Raw genomic sequence first — 24,781 nt, forward strand, 5'->3', positions numbered from 1 at the left:
TGGCACTTGCCAAGAGAAAGGCCTCATGAAAGTTTAAAAAAAAAAAAAAAAAAAAAAAAAAAGCAAAAAAGACCCTTGTGCTATAATGCTTTATTACACACTGGAAACATGCTTGAAGAACAAGAGGTTTAGATGTGAAACCCTAAGAGAAGGGAAACATTCATTTCTACTAACACACTAAACCTATCTGTGCATCAACATATTGCCTATGCTAATAATAAATACAGCACATCAAACACCCATTAAAAGCATCAATCTTTAGTGCTGCCATATCAACAGCACCTTTTGTGACACAGGTTAGTCTTGTCACTGTAAATTCTTTCTCTCAAGGTGTTCTCCACTCCTAAGGAAAGCTGGGAACTAAAACACAGCTTTGTTGCCCACCAGGTGAGCAGGAAACTTGCCTTGGGCATTTTCCATACTACAGCTGGGATTTTAAAGCACCACAGCATTAGTATGAAGGAGGCAGGACTTCCACTGCTTAAACTGTTCTGTTTTCACCATTCACCAGGGGAGCCCCTGGCCCCAGGATTTCAAACAAACCCAGCAGCGTCATTCTTCAAGGTGCTGGGGCAGTGTTTGTGCCATTTTGCAAGCATGCAATTTGGGTAACTTAGTGCCTGGTATAACAGCTGATCTGAACAGCATCACCAGCTGCAGAGGACAGACTTGGTGGCAGACAAAAGCCACAGGCTGGTGCCAATCCACTCATCACTGCCCATGAAATAACTGCCCTCATCCCATTATTAATGTTCCTCTTTCATGCTATTTACCACAATGAAATTTTCAGTTAGTCTTTCTTCTCTTACATAAACGTCAACACACTACAAAGTTTAGTGTGTTGTACTGTATTGACATTGGGAAAGTGACAAAATACAATCTAATTTACATTCTGGCAGTCAGTTCTCTACTGCAAAGATTATACAGCTGAGCTTTTCTCTCTAGAACTTTGTTAATATCACGTCTCAAGTTCATTAAAAGAGGGTGGAGAATGATGTTCCCCTCAAGCTGATGGATAATATCCATCAGTTGGAAGACTAAGGTAGAATATGACCACGATCTTTTAATGTTAGATATTCATAAATATGAAAGTGTTGGGATTTGGTAGGGATTCCCCACCTGCAGAAATCATTACTTCAGTACAAGGGCCTGTTAGATCACACAGCAGAAGATAAACTGCTCAGAAAAACTGCCACTGTCATCAATTAACATATTTGAATTACTATTGCAGATTGAAATAACTTTAAGTTTGCAATGGTAAAACAGTTAAAATTTTACCTTCTGCAGTTTTTGTAGAACATACACATCTCCATGTTGGACAGATGTTATTTCCATAACAAAATGCAGTAGACAGCAGGGCAATAAAAACCCAGGGCCCTTTCAGTACAGTGGTTTGATCTACCACACATATAAGTGCACATTTCTGGTTTGGTCAGTGTAAGTTTGTCCATCAGCCCAACAGTGAATTTGGACCACATCTGTCCAGCTCAGTAGAAATGCAAAACATTTGGTACAAGGCCTTTAGTACTGAAATTGAGCTAATCTCATTCTTACAGAAAGTACATTCAGAACAGCTGCTGACAAATACACTGACTTGAAAGATCACTTTTGTTTAAATTAAGTTTGGGGTTTCTCTTCATATTTAGCTGCTTTAACTTTATGGTATGAAACTAAATATATACCCATGATTTACTTATGGTGGCACTCACACACAGAAATTGCAATTTAAGTAATGCAAAAATCATATGTAAGACACTAGAATTAGAAAGTGTGAAAAAGCCACAAATTACCTTCATGTTGCCCCATGCTAGTCTTTAAATAAACAACATTATGAATCTTTTATATATTAATACTAGTCTGTACACAGGTTCTAACATGCAATTTTCCCACAAGCATTAGAGCTTCAAAGCAGCTTCAGTATGATTGTGTTATGTGTCATCTGAAAATGACAAAGTAGGTTTATGATGTCTAAATATACATCTATGTAAAGAAGATGATGTATTAAAAATCTGTGCTGACAAAGCCATCATTAAAACACAGCCATTTTATCCCAGTGAATGCTGTCTTCTTAAATTATCACAACATTTGGCTTCTTTCTTTGGGTTCTTCCTGCATATGCTCCTAAAAATAAGTAGAAACATTACCATATTACAATTAATAGCAATGGTTTTTGAAACAGGATTATCCAACAAAAATAGCTGAAAAAAATCAGGACTAATTTTTTAAAGCAGTATTATGCACTCAGTGACTACTTTTTAAATTACAGTTTTCATAATGATACATCCCAAAAACCTTATGAAAACTATCTATAGGTTTAAAAGTAGTGACATTTTATAGTATTGCCTTACTTGATAACTATTCTATCTTCTTTTCTGCTATTCTAAAACAAATACAACCACAATTTACAAATTTTTAAAAGAACTATTGCATAATCAGCCATATCATCTATCTTGGTTAAGTTTAACTATGCCATGTATTACTTTAAAAAATGTAAATTACAAAATACCATACAAGCTGAATACTTAACATAACTCTTTCCTTTTGTCAGATTAATTAAAACAAGAGACAGCTGTAGGCTCCCATATGTGAATAAGACAACCAGAATTAGAGGTGCAGTATGAAAATCATCAAGCAGAGCCCTTATAAAAGGAAGGATGCTTAAGTAAAAAATAATAAATAAACAAACAAACAAGTATTTTCAGAGGGAACAAGTATATACATACATATATTAAAAAAATCCATATTATACTATGCATAGCACAAGTATCTTCCAGGAATGAGGGTTCAGCACTGCAGGCTGCTAAGAAGTAGCACAACTCAGCATTCTTTGGGTTCAAGCAGTTATCCAGAAAGTGCAGCAGTGTGAGCAAACATTTCCACAAAGCAGTGAAAACCATGTCACAGGGTGCAGAGCAGTGGGAATGGAAGACAGCCATGGAAGAGAAATGACTACAGGCAGTAAATGAAGGTGACAAAGGAAGTGCCAGTCCTTTCTGGGCTCTTTGGTTACTCCTGGTCAAGCTGCAGTGGTTACTTACAGGAGTCCCAGGGATCAGCACAGGCCAAAGCAGCTTTGGGAGTGCCCAGAGCCCTCACATCTCCACAGGCTCCCAGGACACAAAAGGAATTCTCACTGGCCCTGCCCCAGTGCTGTGCTCTTCACATCACCTGGGATCTCACAGGACAGACAACCAGGCTGACAGACACAGCCTTTTTAGTGATTAACACTACCCCTTGACTCACCTCAAGCGTCCTCCAAGTTATAGAAAAATGTCCCACAAGGAACAGGATATTACAGTAATAGCAAAGTGTGTGCACAATTCCCCAGCAATCTGGACTAAGGAATTGCAGGAGGCAATTTGAATAAAAACAGTGACAGTTCTGAAAACAAGGGACAATCACATGAGGCCTCTCTCCTGGGACAAAGGACAGACCTGCCACTCACACACACAGCAGGTCTGAGGCTTCCTGAAGCCAACACACTTCACAGCCCCAGCACCTCACGTGGGCAGGCTGTGCCCTTGGCCTGGCCAAGAGCTGCCACCACCCAGACACTCTGTGTGCCTCCTGCCTTTATTTCCTTTCCACAGGAAAGGGAACTGGGCAGAGGAGATGAACAGGCCTTGTGGGAGGAGCAACCTGATCTCAACCACCTTCTAACACAATCAGACCTCATTAAATGCCCTGCCTGGCCCCACTTGCAAACTATTGATGGAACATTTCAGCCTGATTTAAACTAATTGAACTTTAAAAAAAATACTGATTTATGTGTCTACTTTTCTCTTAAGCACAGAAGTTTGGATTGAAGGAGTAAAAAACAACAAAAACTAAGTTTAGGAGTGCCACTTGATTCCTAAACAGAAAACAATCAGTCTGAGTGGTATTAAAGCTGCAAAGCACTTCGCATATAGAGTTTAAAACAACAATCAAAAGAACAAAAGAAAAAACATTGGACAAGTGTGTTATTTTCTTCTGAGGGTTTGTCTCATATTGAAGTTGAATGTATTTATAATTATAATAACTGTATCTTACTAGCCCTCCTTCCTTTTTTACCCCTCTAATAAGCCAAATTTAATTGGCAGTCAGGAATGAATGAAGAAAAGAAATTAAATCAACACCCTATTTAACATACTGCCAGACTTTTCACTGTTCACATTTCATCCATATATAAAGGAAACCATACTCTATTTAAATATATTTAAATTAAGTTTTTTCATTATTGCAAAATCATGCAGATTGTTTCTTTCATGCCCATGTAATAACTTCAGAATGCATTTCTATTCATTCAGTGCAAGAAGCCTAACCTATTTCTGAAGGAGCACACAGAGGTGTTGGTATTGCACCACAGGAACATGGGTGATGTCCAAGCTCTCTGTGAGGTTACACTGAGCAGCCAGAACCAACCAGCATCAAACTGGTGAGCCACACCTGCCTCAAGTTCCAAGAAGGCCACTGCAGAAGGCATTCAGTGACTTTCCAGATATTTGACAAACAGCAACAAGGCAAAGAGAAGTTTGGAGCTATATCCCAAAGGAGTTTTTTCATTGCCAAGTATGACCTGTCACAACTTTGGTAATTATGACTAAGATAAACCCAGGGATTTCTTTAGCAGAGCAGCACACGCTGCCAACACAGCAGTGTTAAATGTTTAACTGGACGTGTGGTGCCAGACACAATGTAAACACCACTGTGGTTTCACTATGAGCTCAGTGGGAATTACAGGGGTTTGGGGGTGGGACCCAGACCTGGAATCAGTGCCAGACCTGACCCTGACACCACCCTAACACTACTACTATTTACAACCTCTGCAATACTGTAACTGGCAGAGGTTTTGATTGCTTTGCTGTCCCTGTTCTTCAGCATGCTCCTTTACTAGTCAATAGCAAACCTGCAGATGAACACTTGCCTTAATGGCTACCTCTGGTTGCTAAAATTGTATTATTTACTTTTTCTGCATTATATTTCAGGAAGATTATTTATTATCTTTGCTAATTTTTCTGTAGAGTCACTGAGTCCAACCAAACAACTGCCTTGCACTACTTTGGTGATGACAGGAGAACTAAGTAAAGAAAAATAAATGAACACACTGTTGTGATCTCATCACCTGCCTTTTATCTCCCCCTCTGACACTGCAATGCTATCTGTGTTTGTGCCTCACTGTATATCCTTCTGTGGCCACTTCTTCTGACTTCACAAAGCAGCATCTGGGAAAACATCCCATTTAACCAGTGTAAAACACACTGCCTTCAAACTCACACACACTCCCTGCCAGCATTGCTCTGGGGCAGCACTAAATAAGCATTTCCTTTCTAGGAAAGGTTTGATCCTTACACATACAGATTATTTAAAACATTATGGAAAACAGTTGAAATCCTACTACATTAAACAATTCCCTTATTAAGCCCCAAAATTCCCAATTTTTATACTTGACTTGTGGAACTCTCCTTTGAGAACAAAGTGTAATTCAGATCTTAGATAATTTTAAAACCTATCAACCACTTTACCTTTTGATAAATCTAGGTTTATCACTTAAGAAATTTAAAATCTAATTAAAATAACAGAAATTGTGAAAGACCATTCATAGTGATTTATCAGAGGTTCAGCACCATTATCAAACCTTTTATATAAAAGGTAACCAATCAGTAATCTCTGTATGGTAGCACAGAAATGCTCCACTTTTAAACTTGGGTTATTAAGACTTAAACATGCTGTAAGATGCTACAGGAATATATATATATAATTTTAGGACTGTATGATGAGTAAACACCATCTGAGGAGTCTGAAACTGTCCTTCCTGTCCTTTGAATATGCTCCATGCTGAAGATGTGTGTGCAGAACTAAGAATCAAATGACATGAAGATTCTAATCCAAGTCTATTTTGACTACTAGCAATTTCTCAACAGCTCCAGTGAATATATCTGGCAATCTTGTTTATGACTGGGCATCTGGTGAGTGAAAGCAAATGAGCTGTGCAGCACATTCTATACACTATGTCTATAGAATCTCAGAGTGGATGGTTCAGTTACCAGCACAGGTTTGTTTGAGAGATAAGTTAGACTTAAGGCAGAGCAAAGCAGGTGCACAAGGAAAGGAAAACATTATATTGCCAATTTACTTTGTCTAGATACTAGTAACTTATTTACTATGAGATCCAAGCACCAATTTTCTACACACCTGAAACAGCCTTGTTAGGCACTCTGCTCCCTGCAGCCTTCCTTCTATTTTGCTCAACCCCATTCATTGTGGCCTTAGAGGTTCTAATTAAATATAAAACAGTTAATAAGTCACTTGTGATAAAGCTGAAAGGCTGTATACAAAAATATAGACACTATCAAACTGTGTTTGGCATGAAAACATTTTTACAATGTCCCACAGACTCTTCCTGAGCACCAGTGCAGTTCCTATTGATATTATTGTGGCTTACATAGATACATTAAGTAGGAGAACATCTCCCCATGAACAGACTGAAAAACTCCATTGAATAAACTGATTATGTTTAGATACCATGGCATTACAGTCTACATATAAAAATACAATATTTCATTAAGTGGAAGCAAAGCTTCATGGAATGAATGTTACAAATAGAGATGTTGGAACAGTGTAAATGAAGACAATACACAAGAAGATGACAACAATAAATATTTTCCTACAGTATAAGGTAAAACAAAGCTTCATCACTCTCTCAAAATACTGAGACAAGTAATTATTTTTACTCTGAACAACAGTTGCAGTGTTATGTGTATGTTATGTGTAAACATTATCCATCAATCACTGTTCTTGCACTTTGCATTTAGTTTCATCTTTAGGCTAAAACCATGCTGTGCTCTTACCCTTGTCTGCAAAGCAGTCTGTGAACTGGAGCATTCTGTCCTTGGTTTGGTTGAAGTATGCTGTTAAAACACAAACTTTTATTAGGGCTTTTTCCCTTTTAAAATAAAAGCCTCTAAAGAAATACCAAATTATGCATCATCTTTCACATAACAAATTTCAGAAAGGCTAACAGGTCTTGTAATGCAAATGGCACATAGGCAAAGTGGCTGGAATTGAAATTCCAGAATAGGATTACTACTTCCACTATTTAAAAGTAAGAAACAAAAAAGCACACAGACAGATGTCCCTCAGCAGTGCCTTGGGCTCCCAGTCATTGATGAGAACACTCAGGAAAAAGGGCTGAATTGCTTACAGTAGTCCTTGAAGGCTGAACTGTGTGAGTACACACCATGTCTTCCCAGCTTTTGGGATAAAAACTGGTTTTAAGGGATGCCAGGTATCTGATTTTTAATATGAGATAAATGTGCAGACAGGCCTCATAAGAGAGCAGCTGTTATCTGCCTGAACAACATGTACTGAACACTGTAACTTCTGTGATCTGAGCAAACAATCACACAGCCAAGGAACAAAATTCTCCTCACATTAAAAAGCCACTACTTTTCTGGTAGCTTTCTAAAGATAAGCATTATCAAGAATTCCACTGCAAAGTAAAGGGCATTAAGAAAAGTAGCAGTGCCAAACTGAAGTTTAATAGTGCATCTCAGAGAAAAACCTTAAACCTGAGCACCAAGACTTAAAGCCATAAATAAACAACTTCTGAAGATAAAATCTCAGAAATTACTCTGGAGAAATAATGAAATAACTCATAATGAGCTAATAAACCCTTTTTTTGGGCCATGGTAAATCAGATTTCATTAATTTTCATGACAATAGTAGCAGGAATTGAGCTGATGATGGCAAACCAACAGTACAGATCACATTATTGTAAGACAGTTTCTCAAAAGCATCTTAATACAAGTAACCATCACCTACCGATTTTGAGGAGTTTTTTGTTTTATGATTATTTTTTTACTTGGCATTCCCATTTCTGAAGCCCTGGAGAAACAAAAGTATTGAAACACATTTCAGTTAGCAAATCACCATCCAGGTCTTGAACAGAAACACTGAGAGAAACCCTACAAGAGGAACTACACTACATGTGACTCTCCATATATTTGACAAACAGCAACAGGGCAAAGAGAAGTTTGCAGATATATCTCAAAGGAGTTTTTTGACTGCCAAGTATGACCTGTCACAACAGAACTACACTACACATTGCCAGAGCAGTCCTACAGATGATCACTTCTTTACTCAGAAGCAAGTGTAACAAGTGTCCACCATGTTCCAAGATAATGCCTGCTACCATTCCCCAGAAAAACTCTGCCAGAGATACTCTATCACATGTCTCTATTGCTAGGCACTTAAGATAGATAAAATCACTTAGGGCACTTTTTACAGTTTGCAAAATCAACCATAAACTAAGCATCCATCACTGCATTACAGTGTAAATGCATAACTTGGAAGAAACATTTTCCTCCTTACAAACTGGAAGACTCTTAAAAGTAAGAGCAAAATACAATTAGCAAGATGCCATAAACCTGGAAAGCTTTTTACTCATTCTCCTAGCAGAGATGTCAGCTTGCAAAGAAACTGTTATTCCATAAACTCCTCCTCACATATTTCCTATGCCTCCTACTCCTCTTGCACCCCTTCCACCAACCCTCCCCACCCTGCACATACTTCATGAACTTTTTCCTGTCCAGAGATTTCTGTGTGGCTGTTGAAAGTGTCATTCGCTCTCTTGGGCTCTTTACTTTATCCTAAAAAAAAGAGGATATAGAAGAAAGTTACCTACAAAAGCATAATTAAAAATTTAGATTTAAGAAACATTGTACATGGTGAGGAAGAATGTCTTAAAAGGAAAATGGCTCAGTGCTTAAATTCCTGCAGCAGTTTACATTCCCTGGGAGAAAACACACCATTTGCCTGAGCATCTTCTCTTTCCGGACTTCGCGATCGTGCCGCAGGATGTTCATTCTCTCCGACGCGCCCATGGTGAAAAAGATGTCATGGATGTCATACAGAGCAGCCCGCAGCTGGAAAGAGTCATTCCAATGTTCAGTAAATATTCAACCAAGTTTACATGCCCATGGTTTTGAACATCAAGCTCCTTTTGCTTTCAAGCTAAACAGAATGCTTCATAATTTTGAAAACCGTTTTTCGAAATCAAATAGTTTTGCGTCAAGCAAAAAAAATGGAATCTTCTCTTCTTTAAATGTTTTACTCTAAACAAAGCCACTCTCAAGGTTTCATGTATCTATGTTACAAAAGCAGAAAAGACCAAAACAAGGTTTAAATTGTGTCACCTGAGCCATTACTCTTTCATGAAGGGATGCATCTTGTGCTGACACAGTTCCTCTTCTCAATGGGGCTTCAGACTGAAAATTTTTTAGGAACTCCAGAGTATCCTGGGAAAGATGGGAAAATAAGAGTAAGCACCAGGCATAACCCTTCATAACAAAACAATTTCTAACAGTACACACAGCAAACAGATTCTTTGTTTGCCTTGCACCTTGTGACACTAAGCAATGCAACACTCAAATATGTTCATGTGCAGCCCAAAATCTTCCGAGAGCAGCAAATGCAGGATTTCATCTGTCAAGGGAAGGCAGGAACAAAAACAAACAGGAGAAGAAGCTGCCTATTACAAAAAACAGCTGATCTTACTTTTACAGTTTGCTTAAGATGTTTCAGTTTTTCTGTCTGCAGGAGTCTACGAGTGAGAAATCCCTTTGCCACTGCTGTGATCTTGTCAAACTTCATCTGTATCTCTGGACTGAAAACCTTAAAAAAAATCAAAACTTTTTATAAATAAGCAAGAATTATGAATTATTTATCAAATAACATCCATCAAGTGACCTTAGTTTCCAAGTAAGAAAAAAGCTGTTGATAAAGCTTTGACTGGGCTCAAAGTACCCACCATAATTTAGCAGAAGCAATATCCTGCTATATGATTACTTTGCATATATGAAAAAGAAAAATAACCTACACAGTTCTCTTATGCAATCAAAGTTGAACAGATACTAAAATTTTCTGTTACCAGTGCCTTACAAAAAAAAATAGGGCCTTGTAAGATAAAAATAAATCTGTCTTTTCCCTTACCGGAATCCACCTAGTTTTGATCCTATTACTTGGCCTGCATACTGAGGTCTTTATAACTCCACTACCTGAGGGTCCCCAGAGATAGAATGAAGCTTCACTTGTTGAAGAAAAGGTGTTGGGTGTTGTATGAGCAAAACCTGCACAGAAAGCAGAACACACAGTTCAACACACACTTGTGCCCAAAGTAATGCCTGTGTCTGTGGATACACTCAGCTCGAGGGTCACAGCTTTGTCTGCAAGGTCGATTACAGGCAAGAAGCAAATTAAATATTTCTGATCAATTTCCATGCAAAATTTGCTAAACAAAAGACAGAACAAAACATTTCACAACGCTCAGGAACAGGTGAGAGGTGTTCCATCAGCTATAGCTGTACTGCCTTGCAGCTAGGAGCCCCTGGCAGAGCCCCTCAAAACCTCCTACACAAATGTGACCACCTGGCCCAGTGCTGTGCAGCTACATGGCAGGAGGATAATCCTTCTGGGACATGATGCAAATCCACATCCTCATCCTTGATCAAAGGACGCTATTCTTAGCTTGTTTTCCTTAGATGTGCCCTAAAACAGTTACATAACAAACACAGTACATGGAACTGTTCAAGGATGGCTGAACCTGTGCTAAATGCCAGTGACACAAAGATGCAACAGCCTTTGCTGAGGGCAGCAGCCTTCTGTGTATCCTGAGCAGCCCTAGGGCAGGAACACTGCACTCATCCACACAGTGGACAGCTGGTCCAGTCAAGCACTATAGAACACATTAGACCACAACACTTAATCTATATTCTTCCCTTCCAGTTTTACCAATGCTGGTGGAGTTTGTGTTATGGACTGTCTCCAGCTGAGACTGTACACTTTCCAGCAAGCCACCTTCACTTTTTTTCCTCCACTCCAACTCCATCCTGCTGTTAATATTCACTTTGGAAATTTCTATTTCTGTTGTAGTAACCTTCTCTCCTTTTGAATTTCTCTTCTTCTCTTCCAGTTCCTACAAAAGCAAGATTCAACCATGACACTATTTTTCTAACTCTGCAAAGCAACAGAATATACATTCAAACTCAATTGCTTCCTGACAAACTTCAGACAACACAAAACCTTTGCTTGGAATTTTTCCTATTGACCTTACCTTCAATTCCTCCTGTTCTCTCTCTTGTTCAGCTATCAGAATTGACAGTTGTTGCGCATGCTGTTCTTCAAGCCTCTTTTTCACTTCTTCGAAGGTCAGCTCATTAGCTTTTAAAATACTTTCTGAGAAAATACATAACAAAGAATCAAATACTAAATACCCTCTATATGATCTTTGCCAGAGACATCCATCCTTTACCAGAGGTAATTTGCCTCATCAGTAAAAAGCAAAAAAGATCTCTTTGATATCAGGTTTCCTTGATATTAAGTTCCCATTAGGTAATGCACAGAACCCCATCATATACTAGTCCTTTGAAATATTTGCACGTGCATATTTGTGAACTAAACTTGTGGATGGAACATTAACACCAAAAGCCTATATTAAAATAGGGACATGGAAAATACAGCTCTAAGAACTGTTATATTCGCTGGAGTGAATTAATGTTATTTATGCCACTTCAGCCTCATTTAGTAGAGACACGTGCAGATGTAACAGAGTCTTGAATTTGAAGAAAATATCTATATGGTTTTCTTTTAATTTACATGGGCTATCTTTTCTTTTAGTAGTCTTATTGAGACCTCATGGCATAAGACAATTGTCTTAGTAAAACTAAACTCCAGCTCTAAGACTGAAATGGGAAATCAGTACTTATGAAGTCAAATTAAATTAGAGAAATGTGGCTTCTGAAAAGAAACACCAATGACTAATGATCACTGGGTTTTTTCTAAAAGATTTATAAACTGAGAAGTAACCCTCAAGCACAGGAAATCTTTTACCTTTTGTCATATTTTCAAGGACTGCATTCTTGGTAATATAAACTGATCCCACGGGATATTTCTGTTCTTGCAACCACTGCTTCTCTTGTTCCTCCATTCCAACTCTGAGAACACAGGAACTGTTTTCTTTTTGGCAGTTGTCAGCGTCCAAATCAAGTCTACGTTTTACCTTTTCATAATTTTCTGGGAACTGCTCATTTGCTGAGGAAACATTTGGAGTATTATCCAGCTGCTGTCGCACATTCTTGCTCTGAAGTAGTAGTGGAGATGGATTTTCCACGTCGTAAGATTTATTGAGTTCCACTGCAGAATTACATTTCGTGTTTTCTGCCAAAGCAGCTGCTTTCATTTCACTCACAGCCAGGATCTTCTGTGTCACTGCAGACTGACTGATGGCAAAGGGCTCCTTCACTTTTGGAGGTGCCAAGCTAGGACTGCTCTCTACTTTATATGGCCCTCTGGTGTCCATGACCACCTGTCCTTCCAGCATAGCCGACACTGCTCCTCTGCTCTCAAAGAGCCCGAAGGAATGGCGCTTTGGTTTGCCAGCCCCCAGCCCATCACAGGGGCCTAAAGCATTCCTGCTGACACCTGGAACCCTGCCAGGGCAGACTGCAGTGAAGTCCACCATGAACTTTGGCACCGATTCAGACACATTGTTTTTATCTGCAATATCTTGCATGATTAAATCCATTGTTCTACCCTTACCTTTAGGACTTAGCTCATAAGCATTCACAGGGTTGTTTATAATGATGTGTCCCATGGATAAAGGTCTGGGGCGCCGTCGGTGCATCTTAGGGCTCATGCTTGGCTCTGGGCTTGGCAATTTGGCATAAGAGCCTGTGAGGCTCCTGACAATGCTGCTGTCACGCTCAAACATGGAATTCTTTTTCAATTCCTCATCTGAATCTGAATCCACCAAAGGGGGTGTTCCAACTCTCATAGGTATGTCTACTTTAGAAAAACTGGATAAAGTGGACATACTTGTGTTATTTGTATGAGTAGAGGCACAGTGGAGAAGGGTATTTGATTTATTAAGACTGGGTTTATCAAGTGTCTGGGCAGTGCAACTTCTGCCTGTAAGCTTTGCCCTCTCTTTGACAGAGTCAGTTGTTTTAACACCATCATTTTCTTTATCTGAATGGCTTTCACTCGTACTCCTCTTTGAACTGCCTTTGGAGGGACGCTTGCTCTGCTCTTTCTCTATGTACTCCCTAGACTTCTTTATCAGGTTCTGAAGACTCATTACACATGGATCTTGGACATCCTCATCTGATGGTGACCCCACTCGTCCCTCCTGCTTCTGCAGAGCATGAGATGGGACCTTGTTACACACCTTGTCAGGAGATGCAGCCCTCGGACACGGCGCATCTTCCAAGAAGCGACTCTCACCTGGCTTTGAAGAAACCTTTTCTTCTGCTGCTTTAACTACTTCTGTCCCATTTGATGTCATTTGCCCTGCAGTACCTGATGGTCTAAGTCCTGATGTCTTTTCAAGGTTCATGGAACTCTGCCTTTCAGGAGTACATGCTGAACTGATGATATCTGATGGAGCTATGAAGTCAGTCAAAGCCTTTGAATCCAAACCAGGGCAAGAACTCTCAGCCTTTGATGTGTTCACACCACTCATGCTATATCCTTTCTTTATCTGCAAATTAAAATTTTTAAAAATGACAGATTTTCAATGAAATCTCAGGATCTCAGATTCCTGCAACCTTCACTTGAACTTAAAAATATTTAAAAACTAACTTTATTTAAGTGTGAATTACATGTTACTTCCAGCCAGCATTTGTTTAAAAGGATTTTCACACTACAATTATCCTATGGACTGTGTCTCAGTTATCAAAAGGACACACTTGAAAAAAAACCAAGCAAATTTACATTATTTTTGTATTGAACATACTTTCCTGGTCTGCTGGTCAAACCCCAAGCCAGCTCACTGTTGCCACACACACTCAGTAAACGATGCAAACTACAAAGTGTTGCTTGCCACCTTGGTAACTCAACAAACTCAGTATTAACTGTTTAAGCAACAGTTTAAACTAAAGGCTGTGTTACAGCTGTTCCAAAGACATACAATAACTCTTTGATTAGATGTATATAGTAGTCTTTTAAATTAAAACCACTAGTAAATTCATCATTGAAGCAAAAAAAAAAAAAGTTGCAGTAAAATTTTAAAGCACACAACAGAATTTCAAGTTGTTGTGAAAGTAATTTGAATTCTGTAATTATAAAGTTGCATATAGATTATTTTATAATTAAGCTATAAGCTTGCAAATAAAGCAGCTCTAACACACAGGAGTTGTTCACTTGTTTTAACATTCTAGTTGTTTCCAACACTCACAAAAGAAGCAGTGAGCTCTCCTGCATATAGCAAAAGAAGCAGTGAAAAGCAAGGCCATGCACTACAATGAGTCTCAGTAAATGATCAATATCAGCATGAAATATTAGCAAATGCTGGTTCTGGAGAGTTAGCTGCTATTCATTTCATATTTATACTAGGGAATACTTAAACCCCAATACTTTCTCAAAATGTCTCTAAGCAGTGATTTGCTGTAAATCTATGAGAAGCTTGGGACTAACAGTACCTGGACATTTTCTACAATCTCCTGAACACGACTCAGTAAAGCTTTTTTCCGGGACTCCCGTTTCCTGCTCTCCAGCTCCAGAGCTTTCTCCTTATACTGCTGTATTTTCTTTTTCTCTTCAAGGCTGAGCTGCAAAACAAAGTGTAAGAAACATAGTTTATATCACTAAATGCAAATTTCAATACAGAATTACAGAAATAAATTCAAAAGAAAAACAACTGAACAAAACAATTAGAAGAACAGAAAACACTGAAATTTTGTGCACACACTAAATGCCAGCTTCTCAATCAATTTTTTAAGGGAAGGTGTACAAAATGCCTTCTTGGCACACATGCAAATGAACATGAATTTAAAACACATTTATAAAATTTTCCATGACCATTACATGCTACAGTATCAATCTGACACAGGATTCAGAGATTTTTTTCTAAAACCGTTACAACATCCATGCATTTGTAAATGAAGAATGTGATAATATATCTGCAATTTATATCTGTATCATGATTTTTGGATGTTGTAAGAGACTCTCTCCCCTTTCTTCCCATACTGAAACAAGGAAGTCAGCTGCAGTATTGCAGGAACTACCAACAATCTTCAGCTTAGCTCTGTTTGCATTAGCACAGAATGACTTAACATAATTGATGAGCCTGTGGAATACATTACAGGAAGATGCAAACATATGCAAAAAATTTTCATTAAAAGCTTTTTAACTATCTTGGCATTTCTTATTTACATTTTTACACCATTAAAATAACTCACGTGTTCAATATTTGAAATGTCAATATGATTTTACATGAAGCCCAGCAGTAACATTATTGAAAACAATCAGCATTTGTGCTCCCTTCAGGAAGAGAACTTCTAAAAAAATTAAAGGAAATGCAGTGAGTGTGAGGGGGAAAAAAGTATATTTAACCCGTTATTTTGTAAGATTAAGGCTAGGAATGCTTAGGAAACACTAAGTAGCAGGTCAGATGACAGCTCACACAGACATCTTCAGTAGAATCATTCCATGTGCACATCAAAGCCAGTGCCAACAGCACAGTTAGCACACCACGGAGGAAAAGGAATAAAAAAAGCCTTACCAGAGGGGAAAGCACAGGAACTCCATAGAATTGAATGAGGGAGACATTTTTGTTCTGAACAGTCAAAGAAGGTTTTCCTTTTATTGCCTCTTCTTGGATTCTGGAAAGATGCTTCCTACAGAATATTTCATAGTCCTCCATCTTCATGTTATCTAAACTGCAAAGAATAATAACATTATTATTCCATGTACTTCCAAGATATTGAAGGGAAAACAACATCACCACTAATTCTGGGTCACTATGTTTTGGGAAGCAAATTTTACACTAGAAAACTGAATTAAGTTTCTCTTCCTCTTATCATTACCAAAGCCTGCAAAACTCTTCGTTATTTTCCCCTGTGAAAGGAGAATCTGCATATATGAGCAAAAAGGATGATCACGAGCACACAGAGAAAAAAGCAAGCATTGAGATAATCAGGATTTAGAAAACTGTACCTGCTATGGATAATTTCCATCAAAGACTAAACCTTTGAGATCTTCTATGAGACAGTTCCTATTAACTGCCAAAAAACCCCCAAAACCCAGAGCAAACAAAACTGCAGCCCAATTGAGTTTAAAAAACAAAAAAAAAATTTAAAAAAAGAAAAGCCTTTACATGTTTAGGGGGCTGAGAGGAATTTGTTTCACTCCCGTGAGCCTCCATCTCGCTACATCCCTGTATGAACAGACGCCAATACTTACACCGCAAAAAAGAAAGAAATAAATCAATTGCAGCCATGTCTCCTTAAAAGCGGCCAAATATGTGAAATATCTGTCACTGCCCGTCCCCACCGGAGCGAGCCCTGCAGCGCCGGGCAAGGCCTGACAACGCTTTGTTCCCTGGCACGGCGCTCCGGCCGATCCCGGCCCGATCCCTGCGGGGCTCCGAGCCCGCCCTGGGCCGGGGCGGCTGCATCGCCTCCCCGGGGCCCCGGCGCTCCCCCCCGGGCCCGGGCCCGTCCAACGGCTCGGTACCTGCGCGGGGCCGGGGCTGGTGCAGCTCCCCGGTAACCGCCGCCGAACGGCCGGGCCGCCGCACTACGGGCCCCAGCGCGCCCCGCGCCGCGCTCCGCCCCGCGCCGCTCCGCCCGCTCCGCCCCCGCTGCCCGCACCCACGGACGGAGCCCCGGGACGGCCCGGCATAGCTCTGCCGTGCCCCGGCAGCGAGATGAGAGCGGATGGAGCGCCATCCCGCCATGGAGCTCCGATTTCCAGCCATTTCCACCCACAGCTCTCCCAGACACGTTGCCCTGATAGCACGGATGAAGTCTGTCCTGCTTCATCCCATTCCATATCACACGGCTGTGCAGTCCTTGTGCAGTCAGGAGCACAAATGTGCCGCCGCAGGGATCAGATTCAGCGAGCACGCTGTGATAAGAGAGATAAACGTGCGCACCTGTTCCCATCTCTGTTACAGCACAGCATCCAGGAGGGCACCACCACTGACATGCTATCCCTCCCGCCCGGGCGGCAGCCAGCTGCCGGTCCAGCCAGCCCAGCAGCAGGTAACATTCACCTGTCAGGCAGGTCAGGTGGAAGGAAAATCCACACTTGTTTGCCAGCACTTGGCCCAGGCATAATTAATTTAAATATATGGAAGCATCTAATTCCCAGCATTTAGAGCTGTTAAAGCTGTCGTTCTTGTTTCAAAAAACAAGTTTGTCATCTGTTACCTCTTCAATGATCATTGATTTTTTTTTTATTTTTTTTTTTAAATTTCATGTTTAATCTTAACAAATGCTGTTGTTTATCAAAAGCATTTTTAAATATGTTAGACCTCTAATTAGACAGCGCATTATTTGTTGTGCATCTGTATATACATATCTCTGGTTTTTCTTCAGCTACACCTGGCAGAAACATAAAACCACTGACAGTATCTGAGATGCTCAGAACCAGCTACCACACTATGTGACGAATATTCATCTCATCAATTAAAAAAAATTGAAAAAAAAGGAAACAAAAACAATCGTTCAGAAGATGGCCTCATGCCTGTTCTACCTCTAGTTGGTCACAGCTCCTCTTTGGAAAGTCAGTTGCTTCCCATCCTTCCCACAGATAGAGACACCAAAAAGACGCCATAACTCCCACTTACGTTAACACAAACTACTGGTTCCTCGGCTTTGCTACTCCACTTCTAAACATGCCCAATTTCCCCAACCTTCACTTAACCAGTTGTTTTCATGCCGTGTTGCTCATCTCTCTGGGTTCCTGGCAGGTGCTCACGCAGGTGTCAGGGGCCAGAGCCGCGGTCCCTGTCCAGCAGCAGCCGCCGCTGTCCGGGCAGGAGACACCGCCTGCTCCTCCCGGGCCTGGCCCGTGGGCAGGCACGACTGCAGGGTCAGCTGCATAAAACATACAACATATAATGTTGTATATAACAAACACAGAAATTGGCTGGAAAATAATCTCTGTGGACGTTATGTTTCTAATTAGCTAGCTGGCATAGCTGCGGAAAGCCCTCAACACTCTCCCTACACACGGGTATTCTGCGACTCCCTGGACAGTGATACCTTCCATTAGCTCCCTTTACTTTTATCCGTACCATGTTTCATGAGGAACAGCCCCTGCTTGCCTCAGTGCCCCGTGTTCTATCAGGAACAGCCCCTGTTTGCCTCAGTGCCCTGTGTTCCATCAGGAACAGCCCCTGTTTGCCTCAGTGCCCCGTGTTCCATAAGGAACAGCCTCCGCTGCCCTCAGTGCCCCGTGTTCCATCAGGACCACCCCGCTCCCCTCATGCCCCTCCCGGCGTTACCTGAGGCGGTGCTTGGGGCCCGGGCCCGCCCTCAAGGCGGCCGGCGGGGCCGGGCGGGCACTGCGGGCGCTGATTGGCCGCTGCGGCTGACAGCCGAGTGCTGATTGGCTGGCGGATGGCGCTGCCGTCGCCGTTGGCGTTAGGAGAGGCGCGGCCGTTGTTCCGGCCCGGACGGTGACCCGGCCCGGCCCGGCCCGGCCCGGCCCGGCCCGGCCCGGCGCGGCCATGCTGTGCCACGGTGAGGGCCTGCTGAGCTCCCTGACGGCTCTGATGGCGCTGGCGCTGGCGCTGAGCCGCAGCCCGGCGCTGGCCTGCTTGCTGCCGGCCGGGCTCTACCTGGCGCTGCACCTCCTGGCCCTGGAGCCCGCGGCGCCCCAGAGCGCGCAGCGCGTCCTGCGGCCCCGCGGCGCCGCCGCCCGCATCGCGCACCGCGGCGGAGCGCACGACGCGCCCGAGAACACGCTGGGGGCCATCCGACAGGTCAGCACGGGCCCCGGGGCTGGGGCTGTGTCCCATAATCCGCCCTCACTGCAGCAAGGCGTCCTCAGCGTAACTGGGGCCGCTGTGCCGACAGCTGCGGGAAGTTGTGTGTGTGTTGATCCTTCATCCCAAAGGGAATTTCAGCTCCAAATCTTGTGGGAGCTGTTATAGCCTTGGTGCTGATGGATATTTCAGCGGTGCAGCGATAATGAAATACTGGGTTTTGTTGATGTAGCAACAGCACACAGAGAGCGGACGGCAAGTCTGTACAGGTTGTTTGTTTTTTTCAACCTTGAAGATCTGTGATGAAAATCCACATTTAGGGGGAAATCTGGTACCAGAACCTCTGTGGGCAGCCCTACCATGCGTTACGGCCGCCTCTTGTGCAAGGCATCAAGGCACAGCCAGGGTTCACAGTCTGTGAGAATCATCTGAAATAGACAAAACCTTTATTGATTGAACGTTGGTTGTGCTTGCTCTGTAGTGGGTTAAAGCAGTCAGTGGCCATGTTGCTTGAATTCGTAATGCTTCTTGGGGTGGAGGCCTTCACGTGGTTCTGGTCTCTAGACTTTTCTGAGGTTTCAATACCTTTCTGGTCACTAGGATTATTTTCCCTAACACGTAGTTTTTACAGTAGAGGGGCACAGATTAGAAGAGCTATTGTGCTGGGCTTGGTGATAATGATTTATAGGGCGTTTACAAAGATACTGGAGTCTGTTTACTTTATGTTTGGTTTATGGTTTCTTCATCCTACCCTGTGTCCCTGTTCCAGTTTATCAATCTCTGGGATGTAGTGTTTCTGTGAGGTTGAGACATTGCTACTCTGAGGATCTCTTACCTTTGTGTGAGACAGGATTCTTAGTCCTGATAAATTCTGAAGCTGCACAGTCCTTACGTAGCAGACACCTGGAGGTAACCTCTGTACTCAGTTTTTGTCTTTCTGGTGCGTTGTCCCTTTTCCCAGGAGGGCATTTGTCCTTCAGAGCAATTGGTGTTGCTAGCACTTGACTCAAGTGTTTTTCTGAAGAGTTCTTGGGAAAGATCCAGGGCAGGAAAAGGGTGTATGAAATGTTCTAAGGCAGCCTGGCTGCTTCTTGCTCTCTGATAAGGCCACTCCTCAGAGAGGAGCAGGGATTTGCCATCCATCTATTGCTTGCCATACACGTGGTAAGCAGTGTGCACTAAGTGTTAAAGTGCAGATATTTGCTTCTCTTGCCTTTCAGAAAAGAACATAAGGACTCCAGGGTTATTACATCAGAAGGAGAGAGCAGGATTCTTTTCTGCATTTTTATCATGAAACAGTTTCAATCCCAAGACTGAGGCAGAATCATTGTGGTTTCAGCTGTAAAATAGATTAGATGGTTCAGTTGATTTTTGAATACTCAGCAATGACTGGGATAAAACCTGCTTTTTTCTGCAGATGAAGACTACTGAAAAGTACATTAATATTTTATTATTTTTTACCAAAATACAAGCTGATTATAGCTGTACCTGTGTCAAATCTATAAAGCTGTCTTTTCTGTTGTGTGTGTGATTTTTAAAATTTTATTTAAGGCAGCTGAGAATGGAGCAACGGGTGTGGAGCTGGACCTTGAATTCAGTGCAGATGGTGTCCCCATTCTCATGCACGATGACACAGTTGAAAGGACAACTGATGGGGCTGGGAGACTGCAGGACCTGACTTTTGAGGAAATCAGGAAGCTGAATCCAGCTGCAAAACACAGGCTACGGTAAATGAACTGCTCTGAAATTACACTTTCAACAGTGGAAATGTAATTCTTGATGAACAAAATTAGTGATATGATCTATCACTGATAAAATTTTTTGAAAATCTAAAACTTAGTCCTATATTTTACTTCTAATTTGATTTTAGAGGTACATGAGACTATATCTCCTTACCAATCAGTAGATTAGGAGCAGTGAAACACGGTCAAGATAAACTGGCTTTCAAGGACAAAATCCACAGGCCTCTAATGTGAAACAGGTCAATATTTACATAAGCTTATCCTAAATTGACTGCAGGACACTGAAGGTGCTGGGATCTTCATGATATGTCAGAATTGGCTACAGGAATCACTTCTAAGATTAGTTTTATTCACGTGTATTTCTTGACTGATGGTGTTTTGGGGATTCTACACATCAGGTTTATACTGTTGAAGAGGGGCTGGACAGATTTTGGGTGGCCTCACTGTGACCCTCGTGGCTGATTAGGTCCTTCCTAGGGGTATGCAGGGGGAAATATTTTTATACATTACTAAGAATTTGATAACAATGCAGCTTGTGAAGTATCATAAGTGAGTTAATTTCAGAGGAAGGACTCTGTGTGTGCTCCTGAGACACTGCATTAGGGAATTCCAGAGCTGCAGATGTGCCTCCTGTGGCTGTGTGGCACAAGGAGTATCTCCCCTGTCTCACTGGAAGGGGCATCACCTGGGCCAGGCAGGGGGAATTTCCACAGGCAGTGACTCTGAGCAGCTGCTGTTCACTGTCAGGAGTGAATGAACTGTCACTCCATCAGGAATGATTTATTATTGATGGGAGAAGCTGCTCCTGCTGATCCTCAGCTCGTTGTGCCTGTTCTGCCAGGATCTGCATTTCTGGCTCAGGGCTGGGGAGTGCAGTAGGAGCAGGAGGAAGGCAGCAGTTGGGACTGAAAGCTCATTTGTGGGAAGGAGGTGAAGAACTGGGGCTGGTGTTTTGGGGTGGGACACGGGGCCAGGGAGCACTGGATCCCACCTCCAGTTCCAGTGAGCAGCAAACTGTGCTGGAATCAGCCCTGTTGGAGGTGCCATGCAGGCCCATGTGTGTGCACGTGTGTGTTGACTGCATTCCAAGGAGTTCTCTGTTTGTACAGGAGCCAGTTCCAGGATGAAAAGGTGCCAACTCTGAGAGAAGCTGTTGTGGAGTCCCTGCATCACAATCTCACAATCTACTTCGATGTCAAAGGCCATGCAAACCAGGTACTGCTCACTGCAGTGACAGTGACACTGCTCACTGACCCTTCCCTCACCCCTGCTTTGGGCTCTGACCTGCTCTGGTGCTGCTCTCAGACTGCTCCCTGGGCACAGTCCCTTCTCTAACAGGGGTGAGCCCAGGCCTGCTGCTTGTGGCACCCAGAGCTGTCCTGGGAAGCTGCAGCTTAGGACTGGCCCAAGGCTGGTGCAAGTGCTGCACTCAGCTCCCAGGGAAACAGAGCAAAGGGAATTCCCTGCTGTGCTGGGGGAGTCACAACCTCATCTTCAGCCTCCAGCAAGGGATCTGTAATTTGCATTACTGAAGGCAGATGAAAATGATCCATCACTAACATTTTACATAAATTAATTTTTTTTCTTTAGCCTAGCAAAATATAGGAATAAATAATTTTAACTCTTCAACTAAAGCCTGGGTAATACTAAAAATTATATCCACAACATATTTAAGGGCATTTCAAACATGAGAATCCTACTCATTATTGTAAATAGAGTAATGAACAGAAATTATTTTGCTAAAACCCAAAATATCATTTCTGTGTTAATGCTATAAACAACATGCTGTTTTTCTTCTTCTCCCTTTCTATTTCAGTCTTGTAACACAGCAGGGAAGGGTTTTTAAGATTGTTCTAAAATGACTTTGCAGTGTAAATTAAATATGAGTGTATGCATAACATCTCTGTGTGTCTCTAATTGCAGGCAGTTGATGCCCTGAAACAACTCTACCAGGAATTTCCACAGTTGTATAACAGCAGCATTGTCTGTTCTTTCATGCCAGAAGTTGTTTATAAGGTGATGTTTCCTAAAAGTTTATTTTTTATTTTTTCAGTCCTGTCTGGGAATTTCAGTATGGTATTAAACTCCCCGTTCCTGGTTACTTCTTGGCTGTTCAAATTCCTAAAGCTTTTAAAAACAAATGAAGCATAATGCATAATCTTATTAGATCACTCTACTCATTAGATGCAAAAGGAATCTACAGCAATTCCCTCCCTTGTGAAAGCAGTGCAGACAAATGTGCATTGCTCTTCTAGTTGGTGTCTGGCCAGGTACCTGTGTGCAAGGTACCTGCTAAATAAACCCTTTTTAATCTAGATTACTCCTATAACTATTGCCATTCTTATTGCTAAGTCTACTTACCTTTTTTTTCCATTATATACATTGCATGACTGCTGTGTAATTTCTTTAGCATAAGAGCTGGTGCTTATTCAGAATGATTTGAAGGAAAAACCCTATAAAATATAAACATCTTTGTAAAAGAGTTACAAAAGGATCTGGAGGGGAAGGTCAGAAGGATTCTGGTAGAGTTGTAAATGCAAGCTAGGACTTTGTATCTAATCTCTCAAAAACTGTATTTGATGCAACTGGGCTTTTGGATGACTTACAGTCTTTTCTCCTTGGTCCTCCAGATGAGACAAGCTGACAGAAATGTTGTGACAGCACTGACCCACAGGCCCTGGCAGCTGAGTCACCTGGGAAATGGGACACCCCGCTTCAGTTCCTCCTGGAAGCATTTCTTGTACATGGTGATGGATGTCATTCTGGACTGGAGCCTGCACAGTTTCTTGTGGAGACTGTGTGGGGTTTCAGCTTTCCTCATACAGAAGAATTTTGTTTCTCAGTAAGTGTTGAAGTTTGCTCATTTATCAGGAGACATTCTCTTCTGTTGGGTGGAGTTAACACAGTATGCGCTTATCAAAATGTTCCATTTAGTGTTGCATGAGGTGTCTTGATAATTTCTTTACTCCATGCTGTTTTATGATTTTAAGCCTCTTTTTTATCTGAATTTTTACCTTCTGTTAATATCAGAGAGAAAAAGTATTTGTTGCTTTTGCCTGTTTACAATAAGAAAACACAAAAAGATGACGTGGCAGAACGTGACACACTGTTGTTCCTTGTGCGCCGATGCAAGACCAAAACTCAGCTGTAGCCTCAGCACTGTCTGCCTTAGCTGTGTGTAGTGTCAGGCTGCTCTCAGGTGTGTCTGTTCCTTGCAGGGACTATGTGAGGCACTGGTCTGCCAGAGGAATTCAAGTGGTGGCCTGGACAGTGAACACGTTTGCAGAGAAAAGCTACTACGAGAGCGTCCTTGACTGCAGCTACATAACCGACAGCTTGGTGGAGGACTGTGACCCCCACTACTGAGCCAGCCCCACACTGCCCTCCTGGCAGGGCTGGTGGGCTGCTGAGGAGAGCCTGGGAAAGGCAGAGCAGCACCTGGCTTCTGCCTCTGGTCACATCTCAAATGCAGGAACCTTCTGGTGCAGCCACAGAGTCTGAGGAAATCACTGTCATGTGAAAGAATCAGATAATTTTGGTTCTAAATTGGTGTCAGCAATTTTGGTGTCAAAATTTCAAATCATAACTCAATGTTAGTAATTTTAACTAGCATGTCCTACAAGTGTATACTAATTTGAGGTTGATTTATAGCACCTTAAAATTATTGACATTATTTTTCTTAAAACAAAAACTGGAAATAATGGTACAATGGTGCCAAAATAGAAGAAGAGTGTATTTCCCTGCCCTGTGTGGAAAGATGGCTGTGCTGAATACTGATGAGGAAGAAAAAGCCAACTTTCCATGTGTGATGTGAAGGTTATGAGAATTAACAAATAAAACTTGATTAGCTTCTTATCTTCCAGACCTTTTAAGAGAACCAGTGGAGGATAGGAAATTGTTTCTTCTAATGAAGAAAAAAACACAGCACATGAATGTATTTATTTTTAAGATAAAGCTATATAGAGAGTGCTGGTAAGCAGTAGAACAAATGGAGCTGAAATGTTTTTTTAGTTTGCTTTTGGTTGCATGATTGAAGGGCACTCAGAGGGATATGGAAACTGTAATCCAGATTAAGCTTGAACTCCAAAGAGTCTGCAGTTACAATAAAAAGTCTTTGAGAATTCATGGGGAAGTGTTCTTTGTCAGCTGGGCAGGAGGGTATTTATACAAAATGTCAAAATGAGTGCAGATTGTCCCAGTTAGGGTAAATCCAAACTTCTGGAATATCACAGATTCATGCTGTGACCTGCTGGGAGGGATGGATTTTTTGTTTGTATCCTGAGCTCCA

General features: G+C 41.7%; 2 protein-coding genes across 6 annotated transcripts; one reads left to right on the top strand and one right to left on the bottom strand.

Annotated features, from left to right (window-relative positions):
• Positions 1-75: 75 nt before the first annotated feature.
• On the bottom strand, positions 76-17,816 carry CCP110 (centriolar coiled-coil protein 110). 4 transcript variants are annotated; one of them, XM_058035673.1, is made up of 15 exons: positions 17,609-17,816; positions 15,539-15,695; positions 14,457-14,585; positions 11,869-13,516; positions 11,093-11,214; positions 10,771-10,954; positions 9,973-10,109; positions 9,538-9,654; positions 9,177-9,278; positions 8,790-8,906; positions 8,551-8,630; positions 7,804-7,866; positions 6,831-6,890; positions 6,175-6,257; positions 76-2,121 (listed from the first exon to the last, which is right to left on the bottom strand). In XM_058035673.1, the coding sequence occupies exons 2-15, from the start codon at positions 15,683-15,685 to the stop codon at positions 2,069-2,071; spliced, it is 3,042 nt and encodes a 1,013-aa protein (XP_057891656.1). In that variant the 5' UTR covers positions 15,686-15,695; positions 17,609-17,816; the 3' UTR covers positions 76-2,068. The 4 variants fall into 4 exon arrangements, with proteins under 4 accessions (XP_057891656.1, XP_057891654.1, XP_057891655.1 ...); XM_058035671.1 differs by lacking the exon at positions 17,609-17,816 and adding an exon at positions 16,492-16,568; XM_058035672.1 differs by lacking the exon at positions 17,609-17,816 and adding an exon at positions 16,219-16,303.
• Positions 17,817-18,493: 677 nt separating this feature from the next.
• Positions 18,494-24,616, top strand: GDE1 (glycerophosphodiester phosphodiesterase 1). 2 transcript variants are annotated; one of them, XM_058035371.1, is made up of 6 exons: positions 18,494-18,748; positions 20,303-20,478; positions 21,603-21,708; positions 22,417-22,509; positions 23,124-23,335; positions 23,712-24,616. In XM_058035371.1, the coding sequence occupies exons 1-6, from the start codon at positions 18,494-18,496 to the stop codon at positions 23,857-23,859; spliced, it is 990 nt and encodes a 329-aa protein (XP_057891354.1). In that variant the 3' UTR covers positions 23,860-24,616. The 2 variants fall into 2 exon arrangements, with proteins under 2 accessions (XP_057891354.1, XP_057891355.1); XM_058035372.1 differs by having other exon boundaries at positions 18,737-18,748; positions 20,307-20,478.
• The last annotated feature ends 165 nt before the right edge of the window (positions 24,617-24,781 follow it).

The sequence above is a fragment of the Melospiza georgiana genome, chromosome 16, assembly GCF_028018845.1.
Source record: "Melospiza georgiana isolate bMelGeo1 chromosome 16, bMelGeo1.pri, whole genome shotgun sequence".
NCBI classification, from domain to species: domain Eukaryota; kingdom Metazoa; phylum Chordata; class Aves; order Passeriformes; family Passerellidae; genus Melospiza; species Melospiza georgiana.